Genomic DNA, 25756 nt, shown 5'->3' on the forward strand with positions numbered 1-25756 from the left:
TATATTTGCTGTCCATAGTGGTATTAGGAATGGTCTACCCGGGCTGTTGCTACGATACAATGCCAATGAAACATCAGAAGGTACTTATTACTGCCATATTAACCTCATTATTGTGCCAAAACTACACCTGACATCGTCTTCTTGGTGGTCTTTCATCTTTGTTGTAGCAAACTCATAACTCTATTTTTCCTACTTCTCAGTCTTTATATTTCTCAGATCGTCACCGTCCGCTGATGCTGTTGTTCTTGAATCCTGGGAAGGCGGAGGAGCCTGCTCAAATCCTTGTTCCACATCAGTTAAATCCTCTTCATTGGCATCTTTCTCGATTTGATTCTCTTCCTCCATTGTAGGGGATTGCTTTTCTATGTCGTTGTCGACTTCACCGCCATCGAAACCAAATATGAAATCAAAATCTTCAAAATCCTTCCTCATACGATCTGATCACTAGTGAAGTCTGACAATCCAAAATCAATTAACGACACCTTTCCAGATACCGAAACATGTATGTTGGGAATTCTAATATCATTATGCGAAATCCCCAACAGATGGATCTCCTTGAGTCTATCCTTTATGACCAGATAGACTTTATATTTATCCCATTCCTGCTCTGGCATTTCCTGTCCAAGGTACTCAAATATGTGCACAAGATGATACCCAAGACCATTCCAATAGCCCGAACAAAGGATTTTGGGAAAATTGGAAGCATATTGGGATTCTGCGATTGTGTGGTTGAACTTTAATTCATTGAAAAATATATCATAGTAGGCATCTCTCTCCGGAACTTCATGAAATTCAAAATCATTGTTTTCTTTCCACCATGATCTGTCGTAGCAATACTTTTTGACAAATACTACTGGAGGTAATTCCAATGTAGGGAAATTCTTCGCAGCATTATATTCAACTCTACACAACGTACTGCCGAAAATGTCACGCTCGACGTTCCATGTACCGTTATCTTGGACAATGGTTGGCAAGGTTGGGATATATTTACGCTTCGAAGAAGAAGAAGACGGCCTCGACGATGGATCCGAAGACCAAGCACATTTGGGACCAACATTATCAAGTCTATCAATCCTACCAGCTAACAGCATAGCTTGTTTTGCTCTCTCATGTAAACGATTCTTAATTTTTTTTTTGCTTCATCTGTTGTGTTGAAAAAAAAACCAGCAATTGCTGACCTTAATGTGATTCCATCAGAAACAGTCTCTGGGTCGTCTATTATGTAGTAATCAATATTCATAATACCATTTTCGTCGAAATTATATTCAAAAAACCCGAAAAGGTATTATGGTCAGAGAGAAAGCCTCTATTTGTGCCACAGATCATGGCTTGATAAAGATATTTTCTCAAAAGCAATGTAAAACAAACAGCAGGATTCCACAATCTTAATGTAAAGAATCGCTGATTTTCATCTGCTGGATTTGGTTGATAATTGCGGATAAGCTCCATCATTTGCTCAAACCCTTCATACAACTTATAGTTCAGCATCTTGTAGTCTCCAATTGCAAAACGCATTTCAGGATACAGGCTTGCTGGAGGTTTTTTGCAACCCCAAATATGCACTACATCCGGTTCCACGATTACGGAATCAGTAAGTGGAGCAAAAACCTCATTAAACCAAAAGTGCTGTTGGCATCTATGTCAGAATACAAAGAATTGATCGGAGGCTCTATCTCTCCATTGAAGTACTTTTGGATATAAGTTTCCAGCTCAATGTCTTGTGGTTTGGGATACCGGTAAAAGCGCTTTAAATAGGACAGACATAAGTCCGTACGTTTGATTTGTGATCAAGTGGAAGAAGATATCGCCTTATGAATGTGCCACTTGCCATGGGTCTGAATTGAGCCGATAACAATGCATCGGTGATATATACAAGTACAGGAAAAACTGGGTTGGTGTCTACTGCAAGAGAAGCGCGGGACATTGCTATCAACTTTTCCTTCTGTTGTGCCGTTGCTCTCTAAATTATCATTGTAAGAAAGATCCTTTTAATGTTCCTTTTAATGTTGTTCACTCTGTTGCGAATGAACTGCATGAAAAAAACCACATTTCTTTGTTTTTTCAATATACTAGATAAGCTGCAACAATGTTGAGGTACGGGTTCTTCACAAATAGATGGTATCACATACCATTTGGGTAATGATCCTTATAACTCACCATCACACCTAACCAGTGACTTGGATTTAATACCGTGAAGATTGGTATCAAGAAGATGGTTGGTACAAAGTCAATACTTGGTAGACAATTGGTAGATAGTTGGTTCTCAGACGGTCCCTGTGAGTACAGTTTACTATGCTTAAATGATGCAGAGTATACTAAGGTCAGAATAGGCTGCCTGTAAGTAGATGCGAATTGGAGTAGCCGTACCGTAATGTATATTACGGCTAATCTCCACTGTGGTAAGAGCACGATGCGGCGACTTCTTTACTCAATTTCGTCATAGAGTGTATACTCAGAGGAGGCTTTCATGAGAGTTAGTGCTTCGGATATAAATGGTGTTAACATGTGGGTTTTCAAAGCTAGCATTCAATACTGTTATGTAGTCAGTCAGAATTTGGACGATTGTCAGGGTCACTATATATACCAACATACCTTGAATTCAGAAAATTGACCGACCCGTAGGAAGCTGTTAAATGCTTTGTAGATAGAACACGCCAAACCAGCCAGCCATAACCGTAGAAAATTGTGCAATCGCAGGAAACCTTCACAACTCTTCCTACTGTTTGTTGAGAAATATCTTCTTCATTCTTTTTTTTCTTTTGAGTCTGAATAGTTAGGGGCCGAATGAAATGGTGATAGTAGTATAGCCCTCCTCCAGTTTGATACTCTTTCTTGCCCAACTCTTGCCTAATACCATACTCCAATTTTCTCTCATCTACTTGATAATCCCCATGCTCCAATACTAATTCGGATTTTACAAGTCGAGCCGAGATGTAGACCGATCGGGACATACATCCGTCGATAACACCGAGCATTCAACGTCAAAAAACACCGACAAGATGATCCTTAGAAAGTCTATATATAATGAAGAATATAATTAATATCACCCCGAAGTCGTCAAGCAGTTCTCTCCTGTTGTCCTTTTGTTAGAAATTCTGAAAATTATTTCGAAAAAGATCGAATTGCTCACAGCGTTATCAATATATCTACCCAGATCTGTTATCGCCAAGAATACCTAGTTTAGTATTTTGCATTTTGATAATACCTAAAAAAGAACCTAAGTCAACATGTCTCTCTCTCCTTGTTGTTTCAAAACTTTCTACCACGAAGGTGAAGCCAAAGGTAAATTCTCCACCGTAGGAGGTTTAGACTCTTACGTCATCGGTGAAGAATTTGGAAATGAAAAAATTATCGTCATTTTGACTGATATCTTTGGCTATAAATACAACAACATCCACTTAGTTGCCGACCAATTGTCTCAGTTAGGTAAGTACCAGATCATCATTCCAGACATCTTAAAGGGTGACCCTGTTGTTTCCTTAGAAAATTTCGACAGAGCCACTTGGTTTGGCAACCACGGCGTTGATATAACTGGCCCAATTGTGGATAGTTTCCTTTCCAAGTTGAAGGAGGAGAAGACCCCTAAGAAGTTGTTTGCTATTGGCTACTGTTTCGGTTCTAAGTTTGCCCTTGATCAATTGACTGAGGATGGCCATTTGACCGCTGCTGCTGTTGCTCATCCATCTTTATTCACCGAGGATGCTGTTGAGAAGGTTACCAAGCCATTATTGATTTCTGTTGGTGTTACCGACGCTTCTTTCGGTGAAGAATTGAGAGAAAAGACCGTCAGGATTTTGTCTACTAAGAAGGACTTGTTGTGGCAATTAGACTTGTTCTCTAATGCTCCACATGGTTATGCTTGTAGAGGAAACTTGGCTGATCCACAAATCAAGCACGCTAAGGAGAAGACCATCATTGACCAAATCAGTTTCTTTTCTCAATTCTAGAGAAGTTACGGTGTTGTCAGAGTGTTACAATTTTATTTTAAAAAATGTGTTTTCTTTCTATTTAATTGGAATTTACTTCGTTATGGAAAAATATTCATTAAGCATAGAGTATATGTATCTCCTCTTATTCATCCCTCTCCTCTTCAAATGCATAAAACAATACCACCACTACTTCCACTTCCATTCAATGTTACTGCAAAATGAACCTTACCATATCAGCATTCTTATGGTAGCGCCGTCGAATCACCTTTTCGCGGTCGTGCACTCGTCACTATGAACACGACTCACCAAAAAGGGACGACCAACAGATCTATTAATGAAGTAATAGTACGTGTTACTCTTTTGACATTGGATCTTAATCGATAGGTAGTAGATATATCATAAAGAGAAGAAATCAAAAATGGGACACGGAGAGCCATATGCCAATTACACACGTATATTCAGTTTTGAATCGAGTCCAGTAACTTTCAGTTCTGTCTCCAGAACCGCTGGATTTTTCAATCTTCTTCTTTTGATACTTAGTACGTAACTTTGATGAAAAATGGGATGTTCAGTCGAGTCCAGAAATGCAATGAGCCAAAAATGTAGAAATTGGTGCTGGCATTCAAATTGAAAAGAATAGAACCCATTGGTTTAATATCTGATTATTACCAAATACTAACAATTTACTCGTACAGCATTCCTCTCTTTGTCTTTAGCATTAATTGGAGACAGAAAGAAGAAGAACCCTCTTGCATATATTGCCTACGCCGCCGTTGCTTCATTGTCGATTGGCTATGGATCGATTAGTATTTCCAACTACGTTGGTGTCTATATCTAGACGATCACAATAGTGAAGAAGAAAGCATAATAGGTGCTATATTGCGGTGTGGATGTGTTACTGACGAATCACAGAAACCTTTAAATATTGTATAATAGAGATATCAATATAGATATTGGATCAGAATGACTGTGGAGTTTGTAAGTGTAGTGAGGTGATTTGTAGGGCTATAGTTAGTGGATTTTGGCACAATGTAAATATTGATAATCTTGAAGTTTTTTGACGAAAGAAAGACGAAATGACCAATGACTCTAAGGAAGTCATGGCATCACAATTTGACTTTAGTTATCGAGTATTCATTTGCAAATCTCTTCAGCTTGGATAGCTCTTTTTCTTTAGAATCTACTTAGACAAAGATTCTGCCGATTTCAGAGGCTGCCCTTTCCATTATGACCATTGACAGAGCAATGTAATTCTATAAGAGATAATGGGAATAACAAGAAAAGTAAATATTACTTTCGGTTGAAATGAAAACTTGCATAAATTCAAAGTTTTATGATTAGCGAATGGAAATCCTCTACGTCTCAAAGCACCAGATATTGTATATATCAATCAAATAGAGACATAGAGTGAATTTTCTGTATACGATACCATATTGAATAAGCTAACCTTGCACCGGTTATTCTTCCACTGTTTTCCCATTTTATGGCCCCAGCAACGGCTTCTACTCTGTTAAACCACCACCACTGGATCATTTTCCTACTTTCTTCTCAATCTCATTATCAAATCACCACCAAAATCATCAACCACATCTATCCATTCTCCAACTAACTACAACCCCCCTCCACAATACACCACCATCCACTTACCATTTTGCAATAGTTGCAACCACCCGTATAATCAAAATAGTCGTGCTCTAACCGACCTTCTAATCTAAACCATCTGCGACCGGAAAAGGTTGTGAAAACAGGAAAGTGAAAAATCGAAAATGCCAGCTATTACTTACTAATGGTGTCTTTTGGTAATTAGTTGGTTGTTTTGAATAGTAAAAGCTTGTAAATATATAAGGTGAAACACAGAATGTTGGTTATAAATTACTTTCTAGTTTCGTTGCAATTTTTTGCGCTCGTTTTGGCAAGAGCTCAAGCAGACGAGTACGCTACAGACCCTAATATCTATGAATTGACACCTTCGACTTTCGATAAAGTCGTCCACAAAACAAACTACACTAGCATTGTCAAGTTCTACGCACCATGGTGTGGATACTGCCAGCAATTGAAGCCTGTTTTCACTAAGTTGGGGAAATTAATCCACAAAGATGGACAATATGCTGCTAATGTTGCAGCTGTGAACTGTGACAAAGAGTACAACAAGCCATTATGTGCCAAATACCAGATTTCGGGATTCCCTACTTTGTTGGTATTCAGACCTCCAAAGCATACAGATGGTCAGCCGCTCAGAAAGAATGAAAAACACGTCAATGAAGTTTACAATGGAGAGAGATCATTGAAGGCAATGGCTAGCTTCTTGACTTCCAGACTTAAGAACTACTCTAAAAGAATTCCAGGATTTGGAAGTGAAACCTTCAAGAGCTTTGTCGATGAAGATGAGGACTATGGAAAATTTGTATTGATATCGAAATCCCAACTGGTGAGTCCATTATTTAGATCTCTTGCCATTGATTTCCTTAATAGCGTGAAATTTGGCTTGATTTCTTCAAAGGCACTCAAGGGAACTACTGTCACATTAGAGGGACAAGAGGTGGAGATTCCGAAAGGAGAAAACGGAGAAATTGAAATTCCTTCCTTGTTGTACATTAATAAATCATCTGGAGAAGTCTTGAAGTACGACAGAACTCCCAAGTTGAATGACAAACTTAAGATCAGTGAATGGATAGTAGAAGTCTCCAAAAAGACACCATCTGAAGGTCCATTATCCAAAAAAGAAAAGAAGTATTATTCCAGCTACAGACTGGGTAAGAAGGCAAAGAAGGCAGCTCCAGACCACGATGAGTTGTAACCATAAAATACAGGGTAGCTAATAAGGTAAGGTGATGATTTCAATATTGTCAATCTATCAAAAAGTAATATATATCTAGATTCCAAATAAATTTGTATATTCTGATAATTTTCCTCCCTAAAGTGTATGTATGTTTGCATTTCCCATGTCTATCGTTCTATCATCTTAAATATATATACGACATTAATGTACATCTACGCTTTGCCAAGGTTATCCATCATATCCATTAAAGAGTCCAAGTCGTCCTCTTCTTTCTTCTGCTCGTTATTTCCTTTGCCTTCTTCATCCTCTTTTTCAGTTATTTGAATCCAATTCGTGACTTGGTCAATAAATAATTTGGAATTTGGAACGAAATGGCCACCAGGATGCTTCAAGAGGTCAGAACTACTCTTCGTAGCTTCGTATAACGATAAGGCTCTCGTTTCATCCACAACGGTGTCCAATTCGCCATAAACATGCAAGAACTTGAAGTCTATAGATTCCTCCGGGTCTGGGTAATGCAGTTCGTATTTGTCATTTCCAGAACTCTTTGAAGTGTCTAATTTAAATCCAGAATATAAGATGAAGAATTTGGGAGAGGGTGTATCAAATAATTCCTTGAACTTATGAGCTATGATACCACCCAAAGCCGCTCCTTGGGAAAAGCCAACCACGCCGGCAATAGGTAATTTCCTTTCCTCTTCAGTTTCTGGTTCCTCTTTCATGTCTTCATCAGGAATTATCACACCGTTTTTTATGTAGTTCCTAATAGTAGCTATTCCTTCTTCCAAATCGATCCCATCATTAGACTTGTGTGGCTTCACCCACCATGCTCTATAGTTGGTTTCCTCGGAGTCCGAGGCGACAACTGTGTTGAATTTCGAGAGTTCGTCATTTGAAGGCAAGTCTGCTGGGGTGAGCTTTAATGGTCCATTAAGATATACTGACTTGTAGTTTAGCTTAGTGAGTCTCTTTCTTAAGGCCGATGTTTTGGCGTAGAAAATGGACGATGTCTGGGTATACCCGTGAAGAAACAAGATTTTACCCTTGTACTGAACAACTTTCTTTGGCGGCATTATAGCTACAGCCGTTTCAGATACAAATCACAAATGAACACCAACAAGAACTGAAAACTGAAAAATTACAAATCCGATTCGTTTTCGTAGAATCGCAAAATCATAGGAAGTTTCGAAATTTTTCAAATTACGAGATTCCGCGAGAGCGCAAAATTAAGATAATATGCGGATAGAGAAGATGTTAGGATATGACGGGGGTTTGTGGTAAAGGGAATAGAGTTGTGGTAGCAGAGGTTCGTGGATAAGGTGGTGGGGGTGTTGGGGTGATGTGCTGACTGGTGTGTAGGATATGTGATGTGATGTGAGGTTATAAGTGGTATGTAGGATATGTGAAGTAATGTGATGGGATGGTGTTTATGATGATGATGATGCAGAAGGGGAAGAAGAAGAGCTGGAAGAAGATGAAGAGGAAAATGGTGAAGAGGAGGGATCCTAGAGCAGTATTCTTGTGTGAGGAACAATTAGTGAAGGAAATTATTAGAGATATTAATATGTGGCTTCTCTCAGTATGCCTGTCTTTTGATAGTGTAGATGATCTGACATATACATTATTTTATGTGATGTGTATTGTATTGTATTGTATTTGTTTGTAATTGAGTAGTAGTAGTAGTAGTAGTAGTAGTAGTAGTAGTATATTTGTTATTCGTAATTTGTTATTTGTTATTTGTTATTGGCTATGGCTATTGACCGGGTGTTATAGATTTTACAATCTTCGTATTGAGTATGTACTGTTTTAGGTGGAAACTACTAGGAAACCAAATCTATTACAAACAGTAAGAAATGAATCTAAACTATGGCTCTTTTAGGCAGTAATCAGAAATGAGTAGGGGACAGAGTACGAGAATGAAAAGGAGACGTAGTAAATATGCTCCCTTTACCATCTGTCCTTTTACGTCCATAGCAATTTACCCTTAAGCAAACTCTCTATAACACCTTAGGAAGATCCAAGATATCTCTGATGATTCTTATCTTACTTTTGTCAGTGTTATCTCCCTTTCCATAATTCTCTGCAAAGTCTTCCTTCTTGACAATCTTTTCATAGTCCTCATCAACTTCAACATAATGAATCACATTACCAAAACCCAATTTGTGTGCAGCTTTCACGTTGAGTTCACTATCGTCAATAAAGTATTGCTTAGCCAAAACTTCGCTGTCAGTATAATCGATCTGAGTAATCTTGAAACAATTGTAGAAAAATTGGTCCATTGGCTTACAGATAATTGGGAACTTGGAGTAGTCACAGTAGGTCAATCCGTCAAATAAGTCACCAACTCCCAAAAACGACACCACTCTCAATGCATGGTTCTTGTAGGCATTGGTGATCAACCAGAAGTAGTCAAACTTGTGTGTTTCTTTAAGAGCAATCAACATCTTTCTCAAGTCAGAGTTGTAGCTCAACACTGATTTCAAGTCTAACGAATCGTCGACCTTGGAGTTATAATCCAAGGCGTCCACCTGGTGATTCCTCACTAAACCTTCGATGGCTAAACCATATGTTTTGTAGTAGTTCATGTGTAATTCATGAGCAGTTTCGTCGTCAAGACTCAAGTTGTCCTTGAAGTAATTGTGGATTTTCACTTGCATAAGATCATGGATCTGGGTTGACCGGTTGTACAAGCAGTTGTCTATATCGAAGAAGAATATCTTCTTGTTGGCCAAATCCTTTGGAATGGGACCAAAGCCAAATGGCAAGTCTACGACAGTTCCCGGCAACTCTTCCAGATGCTCGATTTGGGGGTTGTTGTAATGAACAGGAGTAGGCTGGTCAGCTTTTGAAGTAGTCATTTTTCGGTTATTGTTAATATAAGTGCAACGTACACCACTATACGATCTGTGGTAACTAATATTTCGGTATAACAATGGCAGCGTTATTGCAGTTTTCTTCCAACTATTCTTCCAGGAAAGACGTGTGTGAATATCAATTAATTTCATATACACAGCTACGGCCTATATACACTTATACCTCTAACCATACAATACAGAAAAATATTACCCTATCAATACCTCAACCTCAACCTCAACTGTATACCTCATTGAGTCACTAAGAGTCATCGGATAGAAACGGTTCGGACATCCATGTTAAGATTTCCATCAACCACGTTTAGTCCGCCGCGAGATAGCGACGGTCCTGGTAGCGAGAGTGTTTGCTGAGAAGAAGGTCTGTTTTAGCAGGAGAGAGAAAAGATGCGCCTTTTGACGTTATTTGAGGGGGGTTGTGGTTAGTGGGGGGTGGGGGATAATAGTAGATAATCGTAGTAATGGTTGTTAGTCTTGATTGGGATCCTGATTGGGGTACTGTGAAGATTACAAGTTGGAACGTTTGTGCTGGCAGGTGTGTTAGGGGTTTTGGTCTTGAGATATTAATTCCCGAGTTGCGAATTGTCTTCGAGAACAAAAGTTGAAAACAACTGCAAATTGTTCTCTGATGCAAATTGTTCTTCTAGAATAAGTTTATGTTTAAGCACGCATCAGTTTTTGTGATTGTCTATTAGTTCAAACTTGGTACTATTTCTCACATCAAATGCATTTGTCTATAACTATAATTACACGTCTTTATTAAACATTCTAGATGTACAAAATTGGCTTAAAAATGTCAAGTTTCATGGATCTCTAGTCGTCGCTATTCGATGTTAGTGGCCCTCCGAAAACACGATTACCATCATTGGCATTTTCTCTAGGTGCAGTGGTCTCCCTCAGTTTCAGCTCATAGAAGATGTCGTCTTTCACTAACTGGTAATCTTTCTCGAAATTGTTGTATAAGTAGTTCAAGGAATAATAGTCTTCGGTAACACTTTTTACAAGGTCATCTCTACTGAACGAAGGGTGGCTTATTTTGACGTATCCAATATTACGGATATTCTCATATACGCTATTACGCAAGCGGTCAATTTCAGCTAATAGTCCCAGGAGTCTTATTGCATTTTTCTTCCGAGCTGTTTCGTAGTCTTCTTCAATTTTGTGGTTTACCTCGAATGATTGCAAAATCACATGATTGAGTAGTTGTATCTTGTAATGATCAAGATAAATATTGTTGACGGCATCGTAATCGTTTCTTTCTAGTCCAGCTAAAATATCAGTTCTGTTCATTTCTCTAAGGACAGACTTAATGTCCCTAAAAGAAGCATGCGTGGTTGAATGCGATTGAATGCAGCTTTCTGAAGATACTTCTGAGTGTACGTCTGAGCCGAGAGGTGTGTGTGCGTTATTAGAACTTTCTGAGTTACGACTTCTCTCTGGGGTGCCTGATTTGAAATGGGTCTTTTGATTAGTCTTCGTATCAGCGCCATTTGGAGGCCGGTCTTCGCTTAGTTCTAGCACAATTGTGTCCTCAAGTGTCTTGTTATGACTATAATTGAGGAAAGAAAGATTCAAAGAAGTAACAATTCGTATAAGCCTATTATTGGAACAATTAGCAAAGGCAATATTTAGCACTCGTAAAGTATTGAATTGTAATTCATAGTCAAATTTCTTTATCCTCTTATGGCTATCAGCGACTTCTCCGTATGTATGTGTAGATATGGACAATAAAATTGTCATAAAATTTGAGATAAAAGTCTTCTGTTCTTCGTCCCTGAGATCATTGGTGAAGTTAGTAAAGACGGATTGTACAAAATATTTCAATGTTTGAAATTCTCGTTCATTTGCGTTGAAATCCATCGTTGTTAATATAAAAATTTGAATCAAAGACTTCGGAGAATAGAGAGTTGAGTTGCTCTCGTAGTGTGCTGTAGCCTGAAATAAATTTAGAATAATTGCTAGTCGAACCAAGGTTATTTTGATGTTATTATTAAACTGATTCAACTTCATGGGAACACTTAAGTGTGAGCCAGTGGCGTTCTCAAACGGTCTTTGGTCACAGCCTACTAGCCTTGCGTAATTAAATATGTCGCTCATTGAATCGTCGTCATCATGAATAATGGCTTCTTCCACTATTTTATTGACGTATTTAAGCCGATCAATGTTTGTAATATTGAGCAAACAGTAATTTACAAACTGAACTGTAGATTGACTCGTATAAGGAATGACCCCCTCCCTGTACTTACGTGAATCATAAAAGAAGAATTTGCTCAACTTAAAACTTCCAGTGTTCAACTTGCGTTCTACCTTAAAAACATTTGTCAAGAAATAAAAGTGTCTGTTCAGAGAGTAACCATTATCTCTGTAGCTGCTTTTCAAAATACGCTCAATGAGGTCGTTGTCATCCTTTAAGTTGTATACCTTTATTCCATGGGAGCCGTTGTCGTTCAATTCCTCCAAAATTTTCGTCTTTTGGAGCATAACCTTCTCGTATTCCTTCTTTAGTTTGAGCTCTTCTTCCAGAATTTCCTGCTTTAGGAGTTTATTCCGGTCGGCTATTTCTTGATTTCGTTTGGCATCTGTTTCAAATATGCTTGGAAGCTCAAACTCGAATTCTTCTGCTATTTTCCTTTGTTCGCTGACCTTGCTTCTTGTTCTTCGTGACGGTGATTGTGACTTCTGGAAACCAGGAGATGCTGATCGAGAGATCGATGGACTGGGAACGGAACTCAGAGAGTTCGATTTCCTGAGCCCATTACCAAGCGAAACTCCTGCTTTCAATCGGATTTTCTTCTTCTCTCCGTGTCTATTGTTCTTCTTATCTGAAACAGCCCGCTTCTTGGGTGATCCTCCGGTAGCTGCTTTTCCTGAAATCAAATTCACCACTGAGAAGTCATCATCATCATCATCGCTGTTTGAATCAATGCTCTCGAAATCTGACGACATCTACCATTTGTCTACGAAAATGACAAGCAACTATAGACAATTATTATCGTATCTACAGCTTTCTCAATGAGAAGTTCTTACCAATGAACTTATACTAATCATCTACCAAATCAATCCGTCAATACAACGATGAATACGACCATTGCAAAGAAGCGTCTGTGTGCATGATAGATTGGCGCTACCATGTATATATGTAGGTGAGTTGCAGCCATTGATGTTGGAGGATGTTAGTTGATGTGAATGGTTTGATGTATATTGGTAAAAAATTTGGATGGTGATGGTGGTTATTCTATAGAAGTGAAAATTATGGTTGTCCTTAAGAGAGAAAGGTTTAAGGAAATTGGTATTCGTTGTGTCAGTTGCAATTCAGTTGTACTCCTTTACATTCTCTTTGGATTTTGCATTGTGTAGCAGCCCTGTCTCTTTCAAACAAGCTAATTGCCCTAAATAATGCACCATTGCTTTATCTAGTCGTACGTTCATCTAGGAAGCATAATCAAGTCAATTTCTACGAATTTCTCCAGGTAAATACAAAATGTCAATTATTATACTCATACAATTACATAATTCAAGTGAGCTCACCAAATACTCATACACCTGATAAAAGACACTCAAGCGATTTAAGACTTCTCGATCTTGGTACCAGCAACTGGAGTAGAGCTGGTGGCGACTGGAGTAGGGTTTTCAGCAGCCTCTGCCTCGTTCTTCTTTTGCAATTCGCTCAATCTCTTGGCTTCGGCGTGAACGTCTTTAACATCACCAGCTACACCCTTGTAGAACTCGTGAACCTTGATTCCGTAAGGATGGTTGGCGGCCTTTTCAAAGTAATGAGATAACTTACTGGTGTATTTGGATTTGCTCAATTGGATTTGTAAATCAGCCAACTTGGATTGTGCAGCACTGACATTCTTGTTGAAGTCAGATTGAGGGTCTTCGGAGTGGATGTACTTTTTGTCCAAGTCTCCCAAGAAGCTCTTGAACTTGGCGGAGTATCCGTTTTGCTTGTCAACCTCAATTGACTTGCCAATGATCTTATCGCTCAAAGTGTAACCATTAGCTAACAATTGAGCCATGATGGCGTACTTAGGCTTCTCTTCTTGGTTGATATCATCATAGTTGTTGTCTCCTGTCTTAACGGCATCGCTTTGGATCTTGTTGTCCCCAGTAGCAGGAGCACCGGATTCAACAGTAGTGGATGATGCAACGTCTTTGTATTTAGGTGGATCGTCAAAGGAAGCCACGGCGGCACCAGCGGCTGGAGCCTTTTCTATATTGATTGGGACACCTTCCAATTCAGCTTCGTTCAACAACAAGGCTGTATCCAATGCCTTTGGTGACTCGAAGTTGACCTCGTAGGACGAAGTCTTGTCGACCTTGGTGATCAAGTTGATGGACTTAATGTCGCCACAGAAGGAGAAGAACTTCTGCAATTTCTCGACTGAGATGGTGTTTGGGACATGGGATGCAATAACAGTGGCCATTGTGTGGGTTTACGGTATGAGGTATGGGCGCAAAGAATTAAACTATACTTGGCTGGAGAAAACAGGTATACAAGATACACAAATAACACCTATTAATTGGATTTGCTACTATATATATATATATTAGCTGTATACAGAAGCCAATTATAACCAGTTTCATCTCCGAATTCCTTTTAGCAACTCAATTCATTTCGGTTTGGCTATGGCAATCCAAAAAAGGGGCTAACATGAAATTTATGTACACGATTATGTATTATTTTCCCGTGCAACCACTTTGGTCAGTTCAAGGCTGATGCAAGGATGATTGGATGGTTTATACCGTCAATGGCTAAATGGAGGATGTTGCTGTGGGTGTGTATGGAGGATTGAGGATCATTGTTGGGGGCCAATTGAATGCTGTGCCTGGATGGTAGTTGATAGAATTGATTTGGTGTGTATTAACTGGGAGAGTGTATGGAATGGATTGATATGAATGGCTGTGGACTGTGTGAGGTGATATTTGCTATTCTTGGTGCGATGGAATTTCCTAGAATGCTTGGAAAGAGGTTGAGCTTTGTCAATTGATGACCAGATGGTACATGGGCAGATGATGTAAGTCCAGATGGTAGGCAACAGCAATAGACGGAGATCGTATTTTGATGGATAGATAGAGAGAGTCGAGCATGTGAAATTTTTGTTTAATAGTGGGGAGAGAGTTATAAGACTAAAGCCCTGATGCACAGAGACTGTATCGTTTGTTATGGTGTGTTCTGTTGCATACTCAGTAAATGTATTGATGTGTTCTATGGTGGCGATCTTGTCGTGGTGGTGATACTATGATTCTGGTTATAATCGAAGGATTGTAGTGAGGGAGTCGTAAAAGGTAATAAAGCAGTGTGTGTCTGTTGTCCCTTTCTTAGTGTTTACTTTCAGGGTTTCTTCATTACTCCTTGAGTTTTCTCTTATTCTCTTTATTTCTTATTCATTTATACTTTTATTCCATTAATGTATTCCTCTTTGATTCTCTTACTCTATTATTACTCTCTTACTCTATCTTGTTCTCTGCTTACTCTCTCTTACTTTATTATTACTCTCTCTTATTCGTCTTACATTTTATTCCATATACTCTCTTATTCTCTCTTACTCTATCTTACCCTCGCTCTCATTCTCACCCTCTCCACACATTCTACCCTACACCTTTGTTCGTTCATGCTTTCTTCGCAGACGCACCCTGTCGCATTAAATTGATTGCATTAGGTGATATGTTCATACAATAGAATATTATATTTTGCAAATGCTTGGTTATTTTGAGGGGTACTCGTTTTGACGTTCGTTGATGTCTTGATGTCTTGATGAAGAATGTTTATTTGTGGTCTTGTTTTTCGATCTGATTGGATGTGTCATGGTTCTTATTTTTTTTTTGTTTCCGTGAAGAATATCACTATCACTGACTGTTGAAAGTATATTTTTTTGTTCGTTATGTGGAATGAAGGAGGATTACACTTTAATATTTTTTTCTGTTATACATCTCCAAGCATATTTCCATAAGATTATTAATTTATGGTTGATTTTTTAGGATATTTGCATCCTTAGACATGCATCTTATCAATGGCTCCAATTGATTCATTATTCATTATTCAATATTCATTGTTCATTTTTCTTAAATATGTTTCATATCCATTCTATGCTCTCTACCCTATTAAATCTGATTTACTCGCCAACTCACTCGGTACAACCTCCTTGCATATTAGGCTTACTTTTCTATTTATTCTAATACACTTTTGATTACCCATATATATATATATATATAATTTCCAATTTCAAAGCTCTTATAACAAGGTTTGGCCCAAAGCACATCTACCAATGGCACAGGCAGCACTGACAGTGTCCAAAATGTGCTCTTCAGTCTCAGCCAACAATGGGTTTGTTTCCACAATATCAATTGATCCCAACAAACCAGTGTGGGCAATCTCCTCTGCAATAAACAAACCTTCTCTTAAAGACAATCCTCCCTCGACTCTGGTACCAGTAGCTGGAACAAAAGATGGGTCAATGGCGTCAACGTCATATGACAAGTGAATAGGGTTCTTTCTCTCTGGGTTGACAGCATCAAGAGCCATTTCCACAACTTTACCAATACCATACTTGTCGACATGGTACATGGAAAAAGCTGGAATATTGTACTTCTTCAAGATGGCCTTTTCTCCATCGTCCACGTCTCTTAAACCGATGTAGGCAATTCTGTTGGCCTTCAAGTTTTGTGGCACCCAAGCAAATTCTGGAGGGTAGGAGTCGGAATCAATGCCCATCACAAAAGAGATTGGACATCCGTGCAAGTTTCCGGATTCTGTAGTCTTAGGAGTGTTGATATCAGCGTGAGCATCGATCCAGAGAACACAAGCGTCCGGGTTGTGCTCCAAAGCTGCACTTACAGTAGCAGTACCTATGGAGTGGTCACCACCAATGGTAACTGGTAATCTGTCGCTAGACAATGCAGATCTGACGGCTTCGTGAATCTTTTGGCAACACTCAGAGACGATCTTGGTGTTCTTAACTCCAAAAGAGTCCTTATCATTTGATTTTTGTGCTTCATAGTTAGTCTTCTCCAATGGGTTAGCTACCTCAGTCTGCCAGCCAAGGTGCTCTAGCTGTTTTTCGAAGCCTGCTTTTAAGATGTATTCTGGCCCCAATTCTACACCTCCCTTTGGTTGACCTCCAGAAAATGGAGCTGTGATGATGGTGGCCTTTTTGTTTGGGTGAAATTTGTATTGGACTATATCGGTTAGTATTTGATTGTAAAAAAACCACTTAGTCTACTTCTCCTGTCTCTCACTTTAAGACATTATGACGGTTTCATTTGTTGCTAATGGAACAAGAATGAGTACTTACTGTCAGACATTATGTATTATTAGGAATATGGTATTAAGATATGATACTGCTAAAATTTTTTTACAGTAATAAAATGAAGAAGATGATTTCTTATGCTTATAGACAACCACTCAAATCTACATCCTCATCGACATGGACACGAACCCTCTTTTATAGTTCCATCCCAATGGTTCCAGAGATATCGATACCGTTTTGAGCGATAGGCTGTATCCAGAAACGGAACGCGAAGTCGCGTTTGACTGAACTTAATGGAAATAGCTAGTGAAAGGCAAGAGATTGCGAGCAGTTACTGAGAAAAATATGACACCGTGAGCATCTTCGTGACAAATGCCCACTGTCTACAACGAATGGGAGTGCAGGATCCCATGTGGGTGCGAATTTTAGTGACAGATTAGCACAGAGCTTCTATTTGGGCTGTCGCGATTAGTGAGGCCAGAGAACTTAATGAGGAGAAAAACGTCCCTAAAGTTAGGAGAAAGAGAGGATGCTAGTAGATGTTGAGGTTAGGATGCTTCGCCCCTCTTTTTCATGTTGCATTCGCCTTACAGTTCTCGAATACTCCACTGACCACAGTATGTAAGGTGGTTGGCGTAATTGTGAGAAACTTTCTTGTCTCCGAGAAGATGGTCATCCGTTGGCAATACTATGTTAGTTAAAACTATGCTATTGTGTCAGCGAGTTGGGGAGTCCGAAGATGGAGAAGATTAACTACTATGATGAGACATCTGTATGTTGACATTTTTAGCAAAGGTGGGGTTTGTGAGCGAAACAAAAGTTTCCGCCGATTGCCGAGGCGATGACTTCTGTAAGAGGTATGGGCTCTTAAAAGCACGATGAATTATAGATGAAAATCAGATATAATTAGAGTATGTGGGGTAGGACTCAATCGAAATGGACATCTCCATCCCCGAGTCTCCCATAATGAACATAATCTGCCCTGGACCTCTTACAGACGTAGTAAAGACAGCACCTTTCCGCGCATAAAGTGGGTCTACAAGAAGACAGCATGATGTTATCTTACCGAGAGAGAACAAGAACCACAAGCACAAATGACGCAATATGTAAAAGCAGAAACTGTTGATAGTTAATAGGTAGCTCTGACATGTTTGTGTTCAACAGTCAAGGGAAAATCACAACTATAACAAGATGTGAATGATTTTGGTAACTAAAACTATAGACGAATCAAATCAGATCTCTCTGCACACCATGGAACCATCTCTCTTCCGACTGGAAGAACAGAAACATTTCAATGAAAATAGTGTCGTGTGACAGCAGGCACGGCGGTTTTACCATCCTAATCTGTAACTGGCAAAAACAAAGAGTATTAATTAATACAGTACTAGAATTATTCTCCTCAGTGTTCTTAGTCACCACAATGTTGGAGAAGGCATGTCAAAATGAAAAATAAAATTTTTTTCATTTTCAGGCGGGTCCATCGAGTGATACAAACACGATTACAGACAGGTATGTGAACAAGAACAACAAAGATTTAACATTTACCGAACTCAAACTTTCACCCTACCTATACTTCAATAATCCATAAATTTGCAGAAAAAAGAAAAACTAACCACCTCCATAAACTCCAAATCCCAAATAGGCTCCCCTCTAAATAAATTTTAAGCACTAAAAATAATCACTTAAGCTTTCTGGCATCTCTCGTTAGCGACATCTCCATTTTTCCCTCTCATTTCTCTCTAAAAATACTCTCGTTCAACGCACTGCTGCTGCTACCGTTGTGTTTTGTGTTTATCTGCCTTATTCCTCGCCCAATGCAGTTAAAACTACCGCCATGTTGCAGCGCCAGCGCCTTTCTACACGTGCAAAACGTCACTATGTCATCCCCAGAGAAGTCTCCGTTGCAGCCTTTATATTAGCATTACCGCTATCCACTACGATGCCAATGGCCGATGAACCACGTTTCCGAATTAATCGGATCGTTGTTATTGTTGTTTTGATCCTAAACTTTTCTTTTCCTCTACCGAGACTGGTACTGGCTGAAGAGTCTGGACCAGAGTTTCTTGTAACCACCATTCTTTTTGAACCAAGTTGTTTTCTTAGAAACGGAACTACCATTAAGTCTATTAGGCCATCGGAAAAACTGTCACCGAACGCGGTCTCTACTTTTCACAGCCGTATCGTCGTGATTAACGCTTTGTCTTTGTTACAACCAGAAATCGTCGTTGTACTACAATTGCATGGACCTACTGGTTTAAGAACATTGTGGCTGTAGAAGGTAAAAATTCACCAGAGTATATCCAAAAAATAGCTGATCAATAAGTCTTTTTGGCATCTCTCACGATGAAATTTGGAAAGACATATCTCTCCCACCAGATCCCAGAATGGTCGATCTACTACATGAACTACAAGCACTTGAAGAAAGTTATCAAGAACATTGACCAGGTATTTGAGCAATTCCATGACCAAAATGCTGAAAAGGCCGAGGTTGTGACTCTCATAGGACAAGTCATGTCATCTTTCTTCTATGAATTAGACAGAGACATCGAAAGAGTCAACGATTTCTACAACACCAAGTACGTTGAATACAGCCGTCGTTTGGTTAAAATTAAACAAGTCCTTGGATACCAGGATGGTATAATTTCGCATCAGATAGAGTCCAATGAAGAGTTGGAAGAAATCATCTCCATTTTGTTAGAGGAGAGATCTGTAATCAGAAACTTGAAATGGTTTGGAGAACTTAACCACAAAGGGTTCATTAAGATCTTAAAGAAATTGGATAAGAAGTTGACTTGGTTAATTAAGGAGAACTTGACCGACGACTTGAAGGAAGCCAAAGAGTTCTCGTTTGAAATTTCTAACCACAACAAGGAAGCCTACTTGTCCACCAGAGTCAATGCCTTGCCTTTCGCTAATGAGACCGAGCTTTTAACTTCATTGGACACCGTTAACCACATTCTCAACGAATTGGGAGAGTCTGAAGCACTCGATAATGAACAAGAAGATGATGAGAATATTAGAAGCGTTAGAAACCTTAGTATTGACAATGGCAAGAAGAGCACCTACGACCAGCAAGTCTTGCAGAAGTACTATGCTTTGATTGAGAACGATGATGCTAAAGCGTTGGAAGAGCAATTAAAGCTGACTGGGCCCGACTCAAAGACTTCTCACAAATCATTGATTTCTCTCTTAAACAAGGCTGCTTCATTCAACTCTACTCATTGTATTGACAGCCTACTCGAATTTCTCGAAAAATTCGTCATGGATAAGCCAGAACACTCTGATGACTTCTTATACGACCAGTCAGATATTTCTGGAAGAAATTTCTTCCATCAGCATATCATCAGTTTGGGAAAGAAACAATTCATCAAGGAACAAAAGGTCACTCCAGGAGAAACAGCAGAATCCAACCGTTTCTTAAATCAGCAAAAGGGACCCGACCACGACGTCACTGATAGCATCAATGGTTTAAGTTACATCCTCAAGAAGCTTCATGCCTCGAATGCTGAGAATGCCAAGAAGTTGCTTATGGCCAAGGATAACTACAACAGAACACCTTTACATTATTCGGCACAGTATGGTTTGAAAATTGCTACCAACCTCTTGCTCGACTATATGACTAATTGGGAATTGATTGATACTTCTATCTCAATCGATAATACCGAAGTTTGGGGAGACCAAGAAGGATTGACTCCATTGCACTTATCTATCATTGGAAAGCACCCTAAAACAACTGAGAACTTGATTATCTTCAATTCTGCTAACAGCTTGACGTGTCCAAATTTGATTCTTTTGGCAGTCAGGTTGAACTCCAGTCAGATCTTAGATTCCTTGATCAACCAGGGTAAAATAGACATTAACTACACCGATTCTGAACATCACAATGAGACCGCACTTTACATTGCAGCTAAACTTAATTATGTGGATCTCGTGGAGTTCTTATTGAAGAGTGGAGCCGATACTGAGATAGGTGAAAGTGTCTTTGGTTGGACTCCGATTTTCATCGCCGCCAGTGACGGATTTGAGGAAGTTGTCAAATTGTTAATCGATTACAAGTGCAAATATGAAATAGTCGATGATTCTGGTTGGTTACCTATGGAACATGCTTACTTAAGAGGGCATTTGAAGGTTGGTGACTTGGTCCATCCAAAAGATGAAAAACTCTTGTTGTTTGACATGTACCATCCAGAGAACAACTTGTCCCGTGTAGTGGCTTCTCCAGTCAGCACACCCCTTCTTAAGAGCACAACAGATGACTCTGTGCTATCCACTTCAAGTATTGACAGGTTGCCTGAGTCTTCTCGTCAAGATATGAGTCAGGTTTACAAGCAATTGAGGAATACTGGGTCCTCATCTTCTATTACCAAGCCTCCGAAGCACAAAAGGAAACTTAAGCCTATTAAATCTTTTGGACATCGTTATTTGAATGAAGACGAGTCTTTGATTATGATTACGTTAGGAACAACTGATTTGAGGGACAACAATGATCCGATCGAGCTCAATCAAATGTCTTTGGCAAAGAGCTTTTCGACTGAATTAGACACAGCCTTATCATTGTCTATCACATGTCGTAATAAATCTACTAACAAGCCAATTGAACCACCTGTAATAATAGATCTTCCATTGGAGGATCACCATGGTAGTGCTACGGATCCTTTGACTTTCAAATTGAGTAAGCACTTGAGTGCAGACGACGTCATTATTTCTTTTGACTTGATTCCAACATACCAAATTGCAGACAATAAAAAGGACAAGATTTTGGGTAGAGCTATAGCATTGTTGAAGGATGCATACACAAAAGTCGGGCCCCAAATGAGATCTTTGAATAATAGTATCACCATTCCTATTCTTGAATCAAGCAACTTGGATATTCTAGGTTTGGTTAGATTTGAATACTTATGTGTTAAGCCATTCACTCATAAATCGATGACCATTGGAAGAACTGACACTTACTGGAAGCAATTAGTCTCTACAAGAGTCATTGGCCACAGAGGTTTAGGTAAAAATGTCAGTGGCAGAAACTCCTTGCAATTGGGTGAAAATACAGTAGAATCCTTCATTGCAGCCGCATCATTGGGGGCTTCATACGTTGAATTTGATGTTCAATTGACTAAGGATTCTATTCCAGTCGTTTATCATGATTTCACAGTTGCTGAATCTGGTATTGATATTCCCATGCATTCAATTACTGCTGAACAATTCTTAGGTTTAAACGATGTCAACTCGTCCCATGATGGCGACAAAAAACAATATTCTCAGGACGATGAAGTCCTCTCTATCAGACGCAGAGCCAAGTCATCTCAACAATTGTCTAATATCTCAAGTAACGGATTCAGTTTGACCCCAATGACTCCCGCTAAGAAAGAAGAGCCTAAAGATGACGAATTAGATCGTGAATTCAAAGACCAAATTAGTAGAAGAATGAAGTTAACCAAGACTTGGAAGGATAAAGGTTTCAAAGGAAATTTTAGAGGTATGTCTGTGGCATCGAACTTCGTTACCTTAAAAGAATTGTTCAAAAAGTTGCCAAAGAATGTAGGATTCAACATGGAATTGAAGTATCCTATGTTGGACGAAGCAGAACAAGAAAGCATGGGAGAAATTGCCATTGACATGAACCACTATGTTGACACTATCTTGAAAGTTATCTATGATGAAAACGCCAGCGGCAGAGATATTTTATTCTCTTCCTTCCATCCTGACATTTGTGTCTACTTGTCCATGAAGCAGCCTACCATTCCTATCTTATTTTTGACTGAGGCTGGAACAACTACAATGTCGGATATCAGAGCTTCTTCTTTGCAAAATGCCATTAGATTCTCCAAGAAATGGAACTTGTTGGGTATTGTGAGTGCTGCCGAGACCATTGTCAAGGCCCCAAGGTTGACGCAAGTAGTCAAGTCTTCTGGGTTGGTTTGTGTGACATATGGTGTGGAGAATAACGATCCGGAATTAGCCAAAATTCAAATGAGAGCTGGTGTTGATGCTGTCATTGCTGATAGTGTTTTGGCAGTAAGAGAGGGATTGAGACAAGATAAGGACTTGGATGATTCCTCTGCCAGTGATTAGAGAGCGTATGAAGGCAAATGAGTATATAGTACCATGGCCGCATAGAATTGCTCTCGATAGACTTAGACTGGTTATATTCTGCTATGCATTAATATTAGATTTTGCATAAAGTATAGAGTAAATGGTTATGATACAAAACGTATTTGATAAGATGTACCATAGCAATTTGAAGATAATTGAACTGACAATGTAAAATGGGAGAAAGTAGAGTAGAGGGAAAGAGTATATTTTATAATTTCAATTACCTATTTACTATTTGCTTCTGGACGTCGGCTTACGTGGAAGACATATTTCTTCTTAATCTGGGAGAACTACGGTATCTCGTGATTTTAACTGCAAAAAAAGAAAAGAAAGACTTATACTGTACTTAGGGTGTGGGTGTTACCCACTGTGTGTTCTAAAGGGTGTACGAAGTGTAGCTAGTGTACAGAGTAACCTAGTATTACCCAGAGTAACCTTGTATAAGCCAGAGTAACCTATTGTAACCCAGAGTAACCTTGTTTTGTCCTACCAGCGAGAGATATAGGACGATTGTTCCATCCTATCCAGTAGAGTGAGTCTCGCTAGGAAAATGGTTTTTCCGTCCCTAAAAATCGATGAAGTATAAACTCCGATCTGCTCACTATTGTTGTATGATGAGGTTATAACGTAACTCTATATAATATACAGATAGATAGATAAATAAAACTATTGCTCCCTTTTAGCCTTTCCCTAATACTCACTCTCTCACTATCACCATCACTATTACTATTACTATCTATGTTCCCATTTTCTACTCAATTGATATTTATTTATTCAACTTTCAAATCAGTGATAGTGTATTATTCAGTCTTTGTCTCTCCCCACCTTTTACTATCACTCATAAGGAATAGCTTTCACTTTCCTTAAGGGAGGATACTCTTTAATTTTTTTTTTCTTTGCTCTACGATCTCTTGTAATTGACCTGTAATCTACTAAGATAACTCATAAAGTCTCCTTCTCCCAATCTCTCCCAATCTCTCCCAATCTCTCCCCTCCATCCCGATTCTTTCCCTACTTCTCTCCCCACGCTCTCCCTAATTCTATAACCTCTCGCCCAATCTCTCACCCAATCTCTCCCTAATTCAAATACCCTCTCCCCACGCTCTTTTTATCTCTCTACGACATTTGCGCGTACGGTAAAGACCAATTCTCAACTTGCAGTCATTTGGTTCTATTAATTTACCAGTTATTTATTCACAATAGCTGTTACGATCTTCAATTGCCGATTGAATATCGTGTTGATAGTCTCGGTAGAAGTATATACCACTGTAATCTTGTAGTCTATGTCGTCAGAACTGCCCAAAAAGGACGAAATTCCTACGGAATCCGTTACTACTCGTCCTACTACTATATTCGCTAAGCCTAGTGCTAGGACAGCAGTTCTATCAACTGGTGATAATGGACCTAGCAGCACGTTTGCAACAGCTTCTTCAACCACTACACGAGCCGGAATCCAAGCAGTTCATGTTAACGCAGCAAGAGAAATGGTATCGCTTCACACAAGAGGCCGGTTACCATCAAATAGAGCTATTGGCTCTACTGGTAAACCTAGTTCATCGGCACAAGCTTCAGGACCCTTTGCTAGTGCTACTTCTAGATCTACGACTACAAGAATTACCCCGACTTCCATACAATCAGAGACAAGCAGTTCTAGTATGAGATCTAGTTTCCCATTCTCATCTGCTCCAGGAAAGTCTGTCGTTACAAGCCATCATTCTCATTCCACAAATATCTCCGTACCAGCTAAAGACGATCATGGAGAGTGCAATAACCCTCAATGTGAGCATTGCGGACAAGTCATTATACCATCACCACAAGCTTCATTCCCCATTCAGGATAGACCGTCTATATCAATCAATGACTGGAGCATCTTCACGCAGAAAAGACCGATTCTCAACTCACAAGAACTCGACTATCTCAGTGAAAACCGGTTTGATTTCCCATTACCCGAAATGATCTTCGGAAACAACTTGGTAAAAATTGTCAATCACAAGACTGGCGAAGCCATTGAATTCAATGCTTTAGATGCTTTGGATTCACTAGATTCGGACTGTAAACTCAAGGTCAGTTATCATCAAGAATGGTTGAATTCACGTAGATCGAAATCACTGTCGTCTTCGGAAAAGTCTGAGAAAGCACTTAAGGAAAATTCAACAAAGGATCTTAAGACATTTACTGATAATTTGGATACTTTAAAGCCATACGATTGGACATACTCTCCTAATTATAAGGGAACCACAACAAACCTACAATTGCATCCTTCCAGTGAAGAAATTCCGGTGAAGAAACTTCTTCGTCAGGACCCTATCCTATTCTATGATGAGTCGATACTTTTTGAAGATGAGTTAGGTGACAACGGTATATCTATGCTTTCTACGAAGATCAGGGTCATGCCAACTTGTCTCTTGCTACTTTGTCGTTTCTTTCTTCGTATTGACAATGTGATTTTCAGGATACGAGACACCCGAGTTTTTGTAGATTTCGAGACGAACCAGTTAATACGAGAGCACAAGGAACAGGAGTTTCCGTATGATGATCTACTCAAAAAGATTACTAGCAGTAAGACAACCAACACTAATGATCCTAAGAAGTTGCTTCGCGACACGAATTGGGTTTCGCAGAATATACCCGTTGTAAGTACCGTGATAGAGTCGAATAGAGTGCCAGAAGGTGAGTCTGGACAAAAACTCAATGCATCAGAAGTTGTATAAGGATAGACTAATTTGGAGAGCGTTCAAAACTGCTGAATTTACCGTGCATTATCATTCTTTAAATGTGTTGTAATTACGTCGTCTATATCTTCACATACTTTGTTCTTCAAAGTGTTTAATGCGCTTA

At 39.2% G+C, this 25756-nt stretch overlaps 11 protein-coding genes across 11 annotated transcripts; 5 read left to right on the forward strand and 6 right to left on the reverse strand. All coding sequences in view use genetic code 12, as the record gives it.

Annotated features, from left to right (window-relative positions):
- Positions 1-189: 189 nt before the first annotated feature.
- Positions 190-1515, reverse strand: RJT20DRAFT_134278 (uncharacterized protein; the record flags this gene model as incomplete). Its single annotated transcript, XM_064918295.1, has 4 exons — positions 190-423; positions 483-1074; positions 1179-1215; positions 1275-1515. 4 exons carry the CDS (start codon positions 1513-1515, stop codon positions 190-192), a joined length of 1104 nt encoding a protein of 367 aa, XP_064775053.1.
- Positions 1516-3227: 1712 nt separating this feature from the next.
- RJT20DRAFT_134279 (dienelactone hydrolase) lies at positions 3228-3947 on the forward strand (the record flags this gene model as incomplete). The annotated part of the gene is made up of 1 exon (XM_064918296.1): positions 3228-3947. The coding sequence occupies one exon, from the start codon at positions 3228-3230 to the stop codon at positions 3945-3947; it is 720 nt and encodes a 239-aa protein (XP_064775054.1).
- Positions 3948-4254: 307 nt separating this feature from the next.
- RJT20DRAFT_127095 (uncharacterized protein) lies at positions 4255-4889 on the forward strand. Its single transcript, XM_064916918.1, has 2 exons — positions 4255-4468; positions 4625-4889. The coding sequence occupies exons 1-2, from the start codon at positions 4348-4350 to the stop codon at positions 4765-4767; spliced, it is 264 nt and encodes an 87-aa protein (XP_064775055.1). The 5' UTR covers positions 4255-4347; the 3' UTR covers positions 4768-4889.
- Positions 4890-5787: 898 nt separating this feature from the next.
- RJT20DRAFT_134280 (protein disulfide isomerase) lies at positions 5788-6726 on the forward strand (the record flags this gene model as incomplete). The annotated part of the gene is made up of 1 exon (XM_064918297.1): positions 5788-6726. One exon carries the CDS (start codon positions 5788-5790, stop codon positions 6724-6726), a length of 939 nt encoding a protein of 312 aa, XP_064775056.1.
- A 97-nt stretch (positions 6727-6823) lies between these two features.
- RJT20DRAFT_36197 (putative serine hydrolase) lies at positions 6824-7955 on the reverse strand. Its single transcript, XM_064919841.1, has one exon. It carries the CDS (start codon positions 7779-7781, stop codon positions 6921-6923), a length of 861 nt encoding a protein of 286 aa, XP_064775057.1. The 5' UTR covers positions 7782-7955; the 3' UTR covers positions 6824-6920.
- A 750-nt stretch (positions 7956-8705) lies between these two features.
- On the reverse strand, positions 8706-9566 carry RJT20DRAFT_94791 (nucleotidase; the record flags this gene model as incomplete). The annotated part of the gene is made up of 1 exon (XM_064921550.1): positions 8706-9566. One exon carries the CDS (start codon positions 9564-9566, stop codon positions 8706-8708), a length of 861 nt encoding a protein of 286 aa, XP_064775058.1.
- An 825-nt stretch (positions 9567-10391) lies between these two features.
- On the reverse strand, positions 10392-12524 carry RJT20DRAFT_134283 (uncharacterized protein; the record flags this gene model as incomplete). The annotated part of the gene is made up of 1 exon (XM_064918298.1): positions 10392-12524. The coding sequence occupies one exon, from the start codon at positions 12522-12524 to the stop codon at positions 10392-10394; it is 2133 nt and encodes a 710-aa protein (XP_064775059.1).
- A 620-nt stretch (positions 12525-13144) lies between these two features.
- On the reverse strand, positions 13145-14005 carry RJT20DRAFT_134284 (uncharacterized protein; the record flags this gene model as incomplete). Its single annotated transcript, XM_064918299.1, has 1 exon — positions 13145-14005. One exon carries the CDS (start codon positions 14003-14005, stop codon positions 13145-13147), a length of 861 nt encoding a protein of 286 aa, XP_064775060.1.
- A 1808-nt stretch (positions 14006-15813) lies between these two features.
- On the reverse strand, positions 15814-16883 carry CAR1 (arginase; the record flags this gene model as incomplete). Its single annotated transcript, XM_064918300.1, has 2 exons — positions 15814-16757; positions 16874-16883. The coding sequence occupies 2 exons, from the start codon at positions 16881-16883 to the stop codon at positions 15814-15816; spliced, it is 954 nt and encodes a 317-aa protein (XP_064775061.1).
- A 2288-nt stretch (positions 16884-19171) lies between these two features.
- On the forward strand, positions 19172-22897 carry GDE1 (glycerophosphocholine phosphodiesterase; the record flags this gene model as incomplete). The annotated part of the gene is made up of 3 exons (XM_064921561.1): positions 19172-19852; positions 19916-22151; positions 22197-22897. The coding sequence occupies 3 exons, from the start codon at positions 19172-19174 to the stop codon at positions 22895-22897; spliced, it is 3618 nt and encodes a 1205-aa protein (XP_064775062.1).
- Positions 22898-24201: 1304 nt separating this feature from the next.
- TIP41 (Tip41p) lies at positions 24202-25629 on the forward strand (the record flags this gene model as incomplete). Its single annotated transcript, XM_064919145.1, has 1 exon — positions 24202-25629. The coding sequence occupies one exon, from the start codon at positions 24202-24204 to the stop codon at positions 25627-25629; it is 1428 nt and encodes a 475-aa protein (XP_064775063.1).
- Positions 25630-25756: the final 127 nt, after the last annotated feature.

This window comes from Scheffersomyces xylosifermentans (assembly GCF_036884685.1).
Source record: "Scheffersomyces xylosifermentans strain CBS 12540 chromosome Unknown RJT20scaffold_3, whole genome shotgun sequence".
Taxonomy (NCBI): domain Eukaryota; kingdom Fungi; phylum Ascomycota; class Pichiomycetes; order Serinales; family Debaryomycetaceae; genus Scheffersomyces; species Scheffersomyces xylosifermentans.